Genomic DNA, 14,084 nt, shown 5'->3' on the forward strand with positions numbered 1-14,084 from the left:
TAGATTTTTGTAACAGGGATAACTAGGATCATTTAAAACTGCTTTTTTTTTAATGAACTTTGTTCTCTACTCCCAAACTCAGCATCTCTTCATCCATTCCTGCAATAAAAAGTTTCTTTTGACTGGATTTGATTAAACTTTAAGTCCCTCGGTATAAAATAAATATTTTGATGGAGATGAGAAATCTGCTTCCTGGTTGGTGAATAACCAATACTTTGCATCCGATCATTAAAAAATGATGTTAGTTTTTTTGGAATATATAAGAATTATGCTATAATTTCTAGTTACCGATCTGTTGCTACTATATTTTAATTTGACGAACCAGAATTGTTCGCTGTTCTTTTTCCTTGTTGGTGCGATTGCAATTGCGGATTTTGACCTGGCAAAAAATAGCTGGGCTCCGTATTTTGTTGGGGACAGACGGAGAAAATGTACGTGGACTGAGACGTGCGGAGGAGCAGCGGTGGATGTGGAACAGCTCTCATTGATTTACATGAAAGACAAGCGCTTCCGCACGAGCGTCAGCGGGGAGTAGTGGAGCGGGGCGCTGTCGGAGTATATGGAATCTGGGGGGCAGAAAAGATTGGTTATTTTAACAACCAATCTATTTGGTTAAAACAATTTTGGTTAGATTAAACACTATAATGACCAGAATCTGAGGAGGCCACTGGTTTTAGATTTAATATTAGTATTTAGTACTATTGCTTTCTGCAGACCAGTTACAATGGCAAGTGGGGTCTGCTGTAAGACTTGTTTGAATGGTTGAAGCTTCAAGAGCTGGGTTAAGCTTTTGAAAATTGCTTTGCTACCTAACTAGTATTTTGACCAATGTGATCAAGTTGCTTTGGTTTGCTGTTTTATCAATAAAGATTGGGTAAAACACTGCCAAAATAGACTGGTTGGTTTAACCAAAAGATTGGTTGGATATATAACTTCTGAACGGATTAAAACCAAAAACTGCAGAAAACAATTATTTTTGGTTAAAAATGTCTAACACCTTGACCTGGATGATGGTAAATATATGAGTCACCAACCTGGTCTTAAAGTTGGGTCTAGGTCCAGAGGATCAGCTTAGCTCCAGGTGGTCGGCTGCCAACAAGATGTGGCGGGCACCGCCCAGAGAGTCTAAGGTACTGAAGTCTTGGAGGTCAGGCAGGTCAGAACCAAGTAGAAAAATGAAGACAGGATAATCCTACGGTCGAAGCCAAAGCCGGTGTTGAAGCCGGTGCTCGGGAGTCAGTGCCAGGAGGTCAGAGGTCTAAAGAGGTACTGAAGGGAAATGTAAATCCCTTTTATTGTACCACAATGGGAAAAAAACAGTTCTCTGCATTTTGACTCATCCCCTTGTGGAGCAGTTGGCTGCCATGATCAGGGAGAGCAATCAGGGGTTAAGGGTTTTATTCAGGAACCCAGAGTGGAGGCTGTGGTGATTCGGACTGGGTACTTCCAACCTTCTCTGAACACAAGCACACTGCTCTAACCCACTAGACCAGGACGGAGCCAGGGAACAGTTCCAGGTTCAGTTCAAAGACAGGCAGGGATCCGGCAAGTGTCCGAGGACAGGTCAGACAAACTGATTTCCCTTCACCCCCATCATGGACTGTTCTCTCTGCTGCCCTCTGGGAAGGGGCTTCACAGCATTCAATGCAGGTCCAGGAGGTTCTGCAGCAGCTTCTTCGCCATTGCCATCAGATAGCTGAATGTTGAAAAACTCCAAATCATGTCACAGACTCTGCATCAAACAGACCATAAATGGTGAATGGTAGATGTCCTGTACTTATATAGCGCCTTTATTCAAGTCAGGAGACTTGACCAAAGCGCTTTACACTACATTCATTCACCCATTCACGCAACACTGATGGTGGCAAGCTACATTGTAGCCACAGCTGCCCTGGGGCTCACTGACAGAAGCGGGGCTGCCGTACACTGGCGCCACCGGGCCCTCTGACCACCATCAGTAGACAATGCAGGTGAAGTGTCTTGCCCAAGGACACAACGACACTGAAAGTCGGAGTCGGGGCTTGAACCGTCAATCCTTCGATTTCAGGGCAAACTCCCACATCCAACGCCACTGTCACCCCACAAATATCACACATATCAATGCGTTGTTTTTTTTTTTGCACTATGTTTTTTTTTTTCTCCCACAATGTTTATATTTGATCACTGCTGCACTTTAAGAACTAGAAATGTAATGTACACTTTGTCTTTTTCAAAGCGCTCTATAAGTACAGGCCATTTGCCATAATGTCCGTGTTTTACCCTTTTGTGGTTGTGTCTTCTTAGGCGGGCTTTACTGAAACTGAATTTCCATTTGGATTAATACATTTTTATTATATTGAATTAAATGACAAAAATGGTCTTCAAAATTTCCTGAAGTATCCCTTTAATCTACATTTAGGGACAGATGTGACATTTTCCTACATCGACACTGTAATGAACTGGGTCCAGGCTGACACATATTGCAAAGAACATCACAATGACCTGGCCATTGTGAGAAACTTGGAAGAGAACCAGCAGATTCAGGGCCTGAATAAATCAGGATCACTATGGATTGGTCTTCACCGAGATGCTTGGAAATGGTCAGATGGAACCAGAGCACACTTCACCAACTGGAGGAAGGGAGAACCCAACGGAGCGGAGGACTGCTGTGCATCCATTGACTTTGCAGACTCTGGAGTGTGGCAGGACAGGGACTGTGGTGAACGGCTGGTATTTATCTGCTACTGGGGTAAGCCCTGGTCCAGCCTTCAGGTCCATTTTGTAGATGTGGTGGCTCCACTTCCTAAATGGGTGCAGTTTTATTGTAAATTGCAGATGTTGGATTTTATCTTCTCTTCAGCTGAATAATTGCTAATGACAGCTGCTGGTTTTTGCAGATGTACCAGTTTTGAGGCGAGTGGTGAAATTGAAGCTGGTGAAACCATCCTCTGTGGATCTGAATGACCCCGCCATAGAGGAGGAGTTACTGAACAAGGTTAGATCTGTCAAAATTCCCTCCAAGGAGTCGCTAGTTGCCTGTAAGATGCAAACTCTAATTTAAGTAGATGCAGTTCTTAAACCCTTTGGAGGTTGTGGAAGGGTCTGGTCTCTCTGTAAGGTTAATCCAATGTCTTCCATCAAACACATTTCAGCTGTCAATAGTATAAAGCAGAATTCTGCCAAATGTTCCCTTGTAATATATACTCATATGAACATGTTTATTTCAAACACCAATTGTTTCAGGTTAGTTCCACCCTCAGGGTGACAAACGTTTACATGAGAAACAGGTCCAGAATTAACATGTGCTCAGAAAAAAAACCTGAGAGCTGAAAAGGAGCATGGAGTCATGGTTGTGACATATTGGGGGCCTCATGTATCACATCAGCATACAATGTGAAAAATACACATGAAGAGTTGTTTGTATCTGTGTGTTCCAATTAAAACTGTTTCTATTAGTATTAATTTATGTTCCTAGTTGACAATACAATAGTTTATAGTTATTTAAGTTGGAACACACAGAGAAATGTTTTTCCCCTTGTCTGGATTATTTGTTCCATGGGCGTTTAGATCTTTGGCTAAATATGTTTACTTAGGATTAAACAATACTATTCACACAAGTCTGACTAGAAATTTAAGTTAGATAAGAAATAGGAAATTAAGCATTTTGGAGAGGTTTATCTGAAGGCATGCCCAGGGCTTTAATGTGCAATGACCTAGTGTGGAGATACCAAAGCTGAATGGAGTTTGTTGAAAGGTTCCATTAAACATAAGAGAAACTGGCCTCACTAATTTAAGGCACCTTCACATTGCATTTTTTTATGCTTGGTTCTGATTTTTTATGTATGACCATTCAGAATACTGAAATGAGCCAACAGTCTTACCCACCATTAGACTGCAGACAGTGTGTTGATGGAAGTAATAACAGATGTCCGCATCTATGAGTTACTGTTAGCTGTTGTGAGACGACATTATTATGAACACATAGAGAGAAGAATTTCCAATGTGTTTCAGTGGAGCAGTGACTGCTGAGTAGGAGAGGGTCTGTATGGATGAGAATATTCAGAACCTGGATGATAATTGGAAATACAGAAGACTGTTCAAACTAGATGAGCTTAAAAACTATCAGTTATGTGTCTGATTAAGTGCCACATATGGAAGGGGAGATGAAAAGGAGATATAATTATATTAAAAAAGTGACGTTCTGATGTCAAAGTACTGCAGTTAATCAATTAATGAACAGTTAGTGAACCTTATACCAGGTCAGGAGAATAATTTGGGTTTATTGTTTTTCAGTTGAAGGAGAAGCTGAAGGAGCAGGGGCTGAATGAAGACATGAAAATAAGAAACCTGCGCTGGAGAAAACAGCCAAATGGAAAGGTTTTCCACAAGGAAAAGTAGACGTTACTTTAAGAGGATAAGATCTGCTCTCTGAAAGCGGCTTGGTTATTTGTTACTTTCATGTTTCTTCAAATAATTTGTCATATACAAATGTCAAACTTAAATGAAGGTTTCAGCTGTTGCTCTTTACTTCCCTTCTGCACATTTCCCCAGATCTTCCTTTTGATCGTCTCAGCATCTTAAAGAGCAGACGCCAGAGAAAAGCAAAGAACAGTGTAAAAAATAATTGTTCTGACAGAACTTTGTTAGGGAGTGGTGGAAACAAAAGGCAAAAACATTTTTACCCAAGATTTTGAATTGGAAAGAACAGATAATGACTAAAAATCAAAACATGTCTTCTGGTGCATTTGTGCCATAATGTTGCCCTACTTAATGAGCCCCTCCTGCACTCAACAGCTTAGTCAAGTGAAACCCTGTATAGATAATATGCTGAATGTATTAGACATAGTGGTTTGAAATGAGGGAAACATGCTTAGAAGATGAATACAGGTTTTTTAGGGTCCTAGAACAGATTTATGTTCATGTCCATGTTTGCTTTAGAAACGTACTGAACCTTCTCAGAATCATATCAAAACAAAAAGCAATACAGTGAAATATTTAAAGAGATGGAGAACCACAGATTCCTCAGATGTAGGAAAAAAATGCCCATTAACTTTTCTGAATATGTACGAATGCCCAAAACCATCCAAACTGCTCTTCTGCCATCACATGAAAAAAATCTTCCAAATACACTCTGGTCTTTTCGGTCTTCCTCTTATTCTAATGAATTTGTAAAAAAAAAAAAAAAAATTGCCTCTGAAATACTCTCAGCCATTTTCTTTGTGTAAGATCAGAGTAGTAAATCTAGAGAGAATGGCTGAAACCGAAGCTCACTGGATAGAAGTGCACATCAAATGCAAGAGGAAATGAGCATGACACAAAGATTAGCATCTAAGGATGATGATCTTCAGTAAACTTCTGCTGAGATCTAAGGATGCAGAAAATATGGTTCTACGGCAGCCTGGACAGTTCAAAATAGGAGGGAGTGTCGTGTTTGGAAAAGATTGGCTCTTGCTCGCATTGTGTTAACCAAAGAGATAAAACTCCTGCTTTTACTCCCTCTAAGTTTTCTCTTTGCCAACAGCGACACCTTATGTCTGGCAGAGGAACTGTAGGGAGAGTAACTTAATGTCCCTCCAGCATGAGGATACAGCTGCTTGATAGAGCTGTGATTTTATTCACAGCACCTCTTTAAAGGACATTTTCAGCATAAATGTTTTTCTTTTCTCTTCTTTGCCGTATCGCCTTTTTTAGACCCTTTTTTTTTACCTCCTTTTTATTTAGACCCATTTTAACCTTCCTGGGGAGAAAACTCTGCAAAGGAGGTTTCAAATCTTCGATTTATTAATAGTTTGTGGAGGCAGATGTTACATCAATCTGTACATAGCAAATCTGATTACAGATCTGTTTTGAGTGCACACCTAGACTTCTTATTGCCACCCACACAATTTCAAATAGTGTCAATCATCAGAACCACACCGTAGCCTAAAAGCAGCTGTTATCAATTGTACAAGCACTCCACACTTTCCAGATTCAGAAACGAACATTACTTTCCAAATACGCCATGGCAACCAAGTTTCATGTGCACATTCTTTTAACTCAAATGACCCAAGCAGCCAATTGAAACGTGTATGCATGCATCTTTAACTCCTTTTAAAAACTTTAATGTAACTACAACAGAAAACTGAAATCACTCTCGCCAGACATACAGAAGACAGACATTCCACTTGGAGTTCAACAGGCCGTACAACACAGCCCTTCAAGTGTTGTGATAAGGTATGAACTGTTATTAAGATGTAATTTGGAGGTGCAACTCCTCCTTACAATTCTTCTGATGTACAACTCAAAGGCAGCTGGGAAAGACCTTTTTGAGTTGCCAATTAATGCTGCAGCATCATGAGAGTTTGGCAAAAGACAAGAGTTCCTTTAAAATAATTTAATGTGGCCAGTTTCTTAACACCACAAGCCCTCTGTGTGTAAACCAGCCTTATAATGATAGGAGAGTCTATAGATTTAACTCATCTTTCCCAGCTCCCTGAATGGTTCTTAGGGCTCTTTTTCAGTGAACTTTATTTCCCCAAAGAGGACCTGGCAGTCTTACACCCTACTTTAGGAAAAAAAACAGCCTCTCTTCCAGGAAAGTAATATCTGGCTCCTATTAAACTTTTCTTACTTGTGTCTACAATATTACATCCCTTTCTAAACATTCAGGCCCGGTGTTTTCTGTGTGCAGGCATCTAAAGAAGCAGTCGATGAATTAAAACAACCTCAAATAATCTTGCATCCAAAGTTAGAGCAGGTCTCCCATCCTAAGCCATAAACATATTCCTCCAAATATGCAATTTCCTTCAAAAACCACACATACCAAACTGAAAGCTATGTCTTATCAAAGCGCTGTAATGTTCTCACCATGTCTGACCTGCAGAATTCACACTAGCTCATGCATTGATTCAGTTCTGGTTAAGCTTTTCTTTTTTAGGACTCACAGATTTCACAATTAAATTTCTGCAGATGACACCATCAAATGTCCAATGCCATTGGATCAACTGTCTGTACCCTCAGTAATCTTGATTAATTGCTTTGTGCTGTTGAATAAACTGAACTAAAACATGCTGGTGGTGCTTTTCATTTACCCTCACCAACTAAAACAGCTCTGTTTTTATTTTCCCCCTCCCCTTCTTATGCTAGCTTCCAGTGACAGGTGCCTGTGTTTGCTAGCATGCTTACAGGTGAGTCAAGGGCCACAAACACCTGCTATTTAGCATATTGTCCTTCCGAAGACGCTTTTTGAGTCCTATACACACAAGCATGCCCATGCATACATACCATGGGAGTTTGGTTCCAGCTGTTCATGCCTACACACTAAATATTAAGCTGCAGCTACAGATATATACTGTTAGGAATCCAGTTTGTGTAGGTTGTTTGTGTGTTCTTCTCCCTCCACCACCAGATGGTACCCTGTCTATGTTTGGCCTCCCTGCACACCTGCGGCTTGTTGGATCATTACTAAAGGAGTATTTGAGCAGTGGGCTGTCACCACCTCGACGCCAGAGTGTTTGCCAGTTTTGGGTACTCTAGCCAAGCTGAGATTAGCAGAGTCTAACCTAAGCTTTCTTTCTCTGAGTCTTACCTAGTTTTTGTCTTTGCTCTTCGGCAGGAAGCCTTTCTGAGAAACTGGATTCCTGGACCTTCTCTCCCTGGAAGGATTAACTGAGTACACGCTGAGCAGGGGAAAACCTCTACATGATCCATTCAAGTCCTCATTGAAAATCCAAGTGACAGTCCGCTCCTTTACTCCTCTGGGTCCAACGCTTGTCTATCTGTCCGCCCTCCAACGAGTTCCCTCTTCTCTGGATTAACCCCCACAAGCTGGATTCAAGGATTGTCATGAGCCCCCTCAAATGTGAGTCTCTCTCCAGTTACATTCAAGCCTCAGTCAAATTTCCTACGGTCCCTGAACTGATCACTGTGATCTCCCCTTCAAACTTTCCAGTTCCGGTTCACCAGTCCACTGAGTTCCAGATCCAACTTCTGTATTTCATCTACATTTAATAAACCTGTTAAACTTTTTCCCTTGGTCTCTGAATGGTTCTCGGCATGTGGGTCAGATCGCTTAAACCAATCATGACATATACCACCCTGTTTAATACTGTATAATCACCATAGGTTTTGCCTTCCATACACATTAATTTCTAAAGGATATGTGCTGCCCTTGAAGTTACTTTGATGGTTCCCTGTTGTCTTCTATTTGCTATGCTCTCTGTTTTCTGTTCTTCTCTCATCCAGGTGTGGAAGCAGACTTCTAAGACTTACTGTAGATCTTCTGTGTCTGTTTCTGTTGTTTAGTTTTCTCTCCTTTCATTCACTCTTACTCATGTCTAGCTTTCTTTCCCCTTTTTTCTTGTCCCCTCTTTCTTTCTCCCCTCCCTTTCCATTTCCATTGTATACGATTTTATTCCCTAAATCATCTTCAATTAGATTTCATGTAGAAGTATCAAGCTGATCCTTATGGCAACAGTCATAATGTTCTGCCTGTAAAAGCTGAGCAGTTTGGCTATAAGCTAGCTCCAGGACATCTATTCCCAGAGCTATATTAATAAAACAGGACAAAAAAAGACTAAAATTTGACCCCTAACTCAATAAGTTGTGGGTTAAATTTGGCTTGGCCTAACTGAAGGTATATAAACAAGATAGACATGTGATCTGCAAGCAGCTGCTACATTTAACGACCACCAGAGGAGCAGAGGTGAGCTTGATGAAAATGTAGTTCCAGAACTCCTTGATCTGTGTAAAAACTGCAGACAGTATGAACCCTCATGCTCATGTTTGGTGGGGGTTAAGGTTGGGTAATTCATAAAGTCTGTTGCTATGATGTGCTGTGCTGATTAAAAAATAAAAATCAGGCCTTTGGTATTTTTTTTTTTGTCCTGGGAAACTCCATCTATAAAAAATGAGTTTGTAAAACCTGCACAAAAACGACTAAAAACACATAAAAAATGTGAAAGAGTTCTTTAGTCTTACACTTTCATACAGACATTCGATAGCAGTTTTGTCTGTCTGAGTCTAAGCTTGTTTTGTCTTTGTTCTTCGGCAGGAAGAGTCCACCTCTGGATAACCAGCTGACAGTCCGCTCCTTTACTCCTCTGGGTCCAACGTTAGCCTGCCTGTCCGCTCTCCAACGAGTTCCTTCTTCTCTGGATTAAACCCCACAAACTGGATCCAAGGAATAACCAAGAGCCCCCCAAAGCGTAAGTGCCTCTCCAGCAAAATACAAGCCTCAGTCCTTTTTACCCACGGTCCCTGAATTGATCATAGTGATCTTCCCTTCAGAGTTTCCGGTTCCGGTTCACCAGTCTGCTGAGGTCCAACATCATAACTCAGCAGAATATCTCTCTCCGTCTGTGTTTCTTTGCAAACCTTCAATAAACCTGTTGACTTTTACCCTTGGTCTCTGAGTGTTTCTCTGCATGTGGGTCAGATCTTTAAAGCCCATTATGACACAGACATTGGGTAGCAGGATTGATGGGTTCTGTGGGATAACCTTAGCTATGCCGTTAGCACGCCTCTGCAGAGCCTGCTGCTCTGTTTTCATCCGTACGTAGCAGTAGGCAGCTTTTTCAACAATCAGGAGTGCCTGTATTTAAAGGAAAAGTCCAGTCATATTCATAATTCAAACTTCTGAAATTACTTTAAGTGTGAAATTATTACATACTGTTCAATAAATAAGTGTTTTTAATTCTGAATGCAGACAAAACAGAAGTTATAGTCTTTGGACCAGAGTCTTTGAAAAAGAAGCTGATTAGTCAGTCACTTCATTTGGATGGGATTAAACTGATTTCAGATAATAAAGTAAAAAATCTTGGTGTTGTTTTTGATCAGGACCTGTCATTTAAATCCCAGATCAAAGAGGTTTCTAGAATTTCCTTCTTTCATCTGAGGAATATTGCAAAAATGAGCAATCTCCTGTCCAGGGGTGATGCTGAGAAACTAGTCCATGCATTTGTTACTTCAAGGCTGGACTATTGTAATTCTTTACTATCAGGAAGTCCACAAACTGTAGTTAAAAGCCTTCAGCTGATCCAAAATGCTGCAGCCAGAGTTCTGATCAAAATGAAAAAGAGAGATCATATCTCTCCTATCCTGGCTTCTCTTCATTGGCTTCCTGTTAAATCCAGAATAGAATTTAAAATCCTCCTTCTCACATATAAAGCCTTAAATGGCCAAGCTCCATCTGATATCAGAGATCTGATTGTTCCTTATGTTCCTAACAGAGCACTTCGCTCTCAATCTGCAGGTTTACTAGTGGTTCCTAGAATTTCTAAAAGTAGAATGGGAGGCAGATCTTTTAGTTATCAGGCTCCTCTCCTGTGGAACCAACTACCAGTTTTAGTCCGTGAGGCAGACACCCTGTCTACTTTTAAGGCTAGGCTTAAAACTTTCCTTTTTGATAAAGCCTCTAGTTAGAGTGGCTCAGGTTATCCTGATCTATCTCTATAGTTCTGCTGCTATAGGCTTAGACTGCTGGAGGACATAGGGACCCCTTTTTCATCATTCTGCTTCATTCTATCTCTATTCTCCCACTCTGCAGAATCTGTTAGTTCAATCTCTAACGTTCTGCTCTCTCTGCTTTTTCTCATAGTAGCTTCATCTGGTCTGATCCTGTTTGGCTGTGACTCCATCCTGGAGAGAAATATCAGCTGTGCTGCTGCCATCAACACCTTTGTTTCTAGATGTTGGAGCTTGGCCTGTTTTCCAGTGTAGTCCTGTTTCTCTGACTGTGACTAACTGGATGTGCTCTCTTCATCCTCTGAAATGGGATTTGGCTCAGAGTTTTTCTGCCTGGCTGTGTGTTTCCTGGACGGAGCCGCCTTTTACAGTTGCTTTTTGTATCTCTGCTTCTGTCTCCTTGAACCCCAGTCAGCCTCATGTCTCCATCCTTTTGCTGGAAAAAGTAAAGCAGAAACTATTGAGAATGGAGTCAATGGGAATCATCGGCAGAGTTGAAAAGCCAACTGAATGGTGTTCAGGTATGGTTCCAGTGCCAACTAAAAATGGATCAATGCACATTTGGGTTGACCTCACTCACCTTAATGAAGTAGTGTGTCAGAAAAAATACATCCTTACCTCTGTTGAAGAGACACTTGGATCCTTGGCTTGAGCAAAAGTTTTTTAGTAAGCCAGAAGCAAACATAAGCTTCTGGCAGGTTCCACTGTCACAAGAGTCAGCACACTACACAAAATGTATGATGCCTTTTGGATGCTTACACTTTAATAGACTGCCAGGTGTGGTTTGTCAAGTGGACGACAGCCTGATTTGGGGTCAAAACCAGCTAGAACACAACACCAAACTTCACACTGTAGTTAAGAAGCTACAAGAGGCCGGAGTCACATTAAATATGGATAAATGTGAACTGATCTGAAATGTGAACACGAAGTAAAGGGTTAGGGTTAACTTGTCCACAGATGAATTTCCACCTGACCTGGACAAAATAGAAGCTGTGAGAGTAATGAAGGAACCGTCAGTGAACTATGCAGTTTCCTTGGGAATGTTAATCAGTTGGGCAAATTCGTTCCAGGACTGGCAGACAAAGATAAGCCCTTATGTCAATGAAAAACCAGTGGGTTTTGTGCTGTGCAGAACAAAAAGCATTTAATCAGCTCAAAAATGATCTGAAGCCGACTCCTGTCCTCACACTTTATGACCCAAATAAAGGGTTAAAAATGTCCCAGATGCCTCATCCTATGGTCTAGGAGCTGTTCTATTTCAAAAAGAGGGTGAGCAGTGGAGACCTGTAGCATATGCATCACGTTCCTTAACAGAGACTGAACAGAGTGTTGCAAAGGTGGAGGAGACGCTTGGACTGACATGAGAATTTGAAAGATTTAAATGCTTTATTATTGGTAGACATTTCTCATTAGAAACAGACCATAAGTCACTTGTCAGGCTGCTAGTACAACAAGCACTTACAGAGCTTACTCCCAGGACCCAGCAGTTCCGGCTCATGAGGTACAGGTACCCTATCTCAAACACTCTAGGTAAAGCTCTGCTTACAGCAGAAACACTTTCACGTGCGCCTTTTAACCAAGTTCCAGATTCTAGAGCTAATGCTGAGCTATTGGTAGATACAAACATTTATGTGGAGGAAATAATCAGAAGCCTACCTACTAACTTAGTGTACATCACACAGCTGAAAGAATAGCTTAAAACAGATGGTATATGTAGAGATTTTATTTCATTTTGTCTGAAAGGCTAGCCAGACTACACCTTTCTTAATGGACCTATTAAAGCATATTGGCCACATAGAGAAACTCTAATGGACTGTTTTGAAAGAAACCAGACTTGATGATCCAACCACTATGTGGAATTCTGTCCTTGTCCCCCTACATGAGGAACATCAGGGAATGTCCAGATAAAGAGAACACGCCAGAGAGACAGTTTAGTTGCCTGGTCTGAATGGTCAAATCAACAAACTTGTGAAAAACTGCACTGAATGCATAAAAGACTGTGCCAACCCTGTGAAGCCTTTAATGCCTAATGAGCTAGAAGAGAAACCCTGGAAGTAGGTCGGCGCAGATGTTTTCACCCTAAACGGCAGTAATTATTTTACTTCTGGACTACTACTCCATGTTTGTGAAGATACCTAAGCTGACTCCTACAAGATCAGAGGATGTCATTGTGCACCTCAAGTGGATATTTTCCAGACATTGAATTCCAGAGCTTTTCTACTGCGAAAACGGTCCCCAGTTCTCAAGCCCGCTGTTCAAAGACTTTTCAGCAGCCGATGGTTTAGAGCTCTTCAGGTGCCATTAGGAGGAAGACGTCACCTATTGCCACTACCTGACTTTACACCAAAGGTGCAATGCCCCAGTAAACCCACAAGTCCTACAGAGGGTGCCTCGCCCACACCAAACCAGCCTGAGAATGAAAGTCAGACCCAAAGACAATTTCCCCAGGTCCTATCAGAACAAGATGTGGTAGAGTTGCTATTAATCCCCAAAAACTGAACTTATGATTTTGAAAAGGGTTCATATAAAGAATGGTGAAGAAGAAGAAAAAGAAGTGTTCAGCTCACATAAATTAAGAAATTTGACCTTATAAAATTGATGAGTTCAAGAATGATGTGAATGTTCATGTAGTGCATTATTTTCTGGAAAAGGGGGTGTGGTGTTATCTGTTATAAACCGTTTTGTTTTATTATGGAGGGTGCTCTGGGTACTTAACGTTGGTTTTGAGAGGCTCAAATAAAGTGACGGAGTTGCTTTACAATGGGTTGCCTGGCTTTTTTTTAAACCAAGAACACGACACAAAGTTGGGGGATCCAGCCGATCAGTCACAGATGAACAAAGCAGCCAGCGGGCAGTGAGCAAAGTCAACTGATTGAGTTTATTAATGAAATCGTAGCTGCGCTACAGACAGTAGTCGAGTTGTCAATAAAAGAAAAAGAAGGGGGTGGTGGAATTTTCATTTTATTTTTTGGAAGTATACATAGCTTAATTAATATAGTCTAATAACCTAAAGCACTATGCATGGTCTGGTTGTAACATGTCAGGTACGCCGGTCATTGACCTTGACCAAGAAACCTTGCAGTAGAACTGCAGTCAGTCTGTGGACTGGCATGGCTAACACTGCTGTCCATAGTTAGGGACTTATTTCCCATCAGCTTCATAGGCCACTTCTTGGATTTTACTTTAGAAAAACTTTTGGCAATGAATCTATTAAGATTTAAAACAAAACCTCACAAAACATTAAAAATTAATCCTTTCAAGTTATGTATTTTTTTTATTCAAATTCAAATAATTAAATAGAAACATATGAAACTATTTTAGAAATCTGAGAAAACTGCAGACAAATTCGAATTAGCCTGAAAATTTAATAAGCCTATATAAAATCTAATGCTCATCTTTTGCATATTCATTTAGAGTACATATTTTATAAAATAGACTGTTTATCAGAAAATCAGTATTGCTTCTATTGGCCAATTCAAAGTAAGCTAGCCTACATGCTGGCAATGAATGAGTTAAAACTATTCTAACAGGTCGGTGGAGCTGAAGCTATTCACCATTGATTGGACGACAGGCTTTCTGCAAGTCACACGAGTGACCTTGTAGTGAGATGTCAACATTCAATTCATTTATGACCATTGGCCATACATTAACATCACATTTGG

General features: G+C 40.8%; 1 protein-coding gene across 1 annotated transcript in view; it reads left to right on the forward strand.

Annotated features, from left to right (window-relative positions):
* Nucleotides 1-7,289, forward strand: part of LOC107102126 (macrophage mannose receptor 1-like) — a 12,060-nt gene extending 4,771 nt beyond the window's left edge. Inside the window, exons 4-6 of the mRNA XM_015401307.1 lie at nucleotides 2,399-2,728; nucleotides 2,877-2,974; nucleotides 4,273-7,289. Of these exons, the coding sequence (XP_015256793.1) occupies nucleotides 2,399-2,728; nucleotides 2,877-2,974; nucleotides 4,273-4,377 (533 nt within the window). The 3' untranslated portion in view covers nucleotides 4,378-7,289. The remainder of the gene's footprint in view (nucleotides 1-2,398; nucleotides 2,729-2,876; nucleotides 2,975-4,272) is intronic.
* The last annotated feature ends 6,795 nt before the right edge of the window (nucleotides 7,290-14,084 follow it).

The sequence above is a fragment of the Cyprinodon variegatus genome, unplaced genomic scaffold (assembly GCF_000732505.1).
Source record: "Cyprinodon variegatus isolate N-32 unplaced genomic scaffold, C_variegatus-1.0 Scaffold1208, whole genome shotgun sequence".
Taxonomy (NCBI): domain Eukaryota; kingdom Metazoa; phylum Chordata; class Actinopteri; order Cyprinodontiformes; family Cyprinodontidae; genus Cyprinodon; species Cyprinodon variegatus.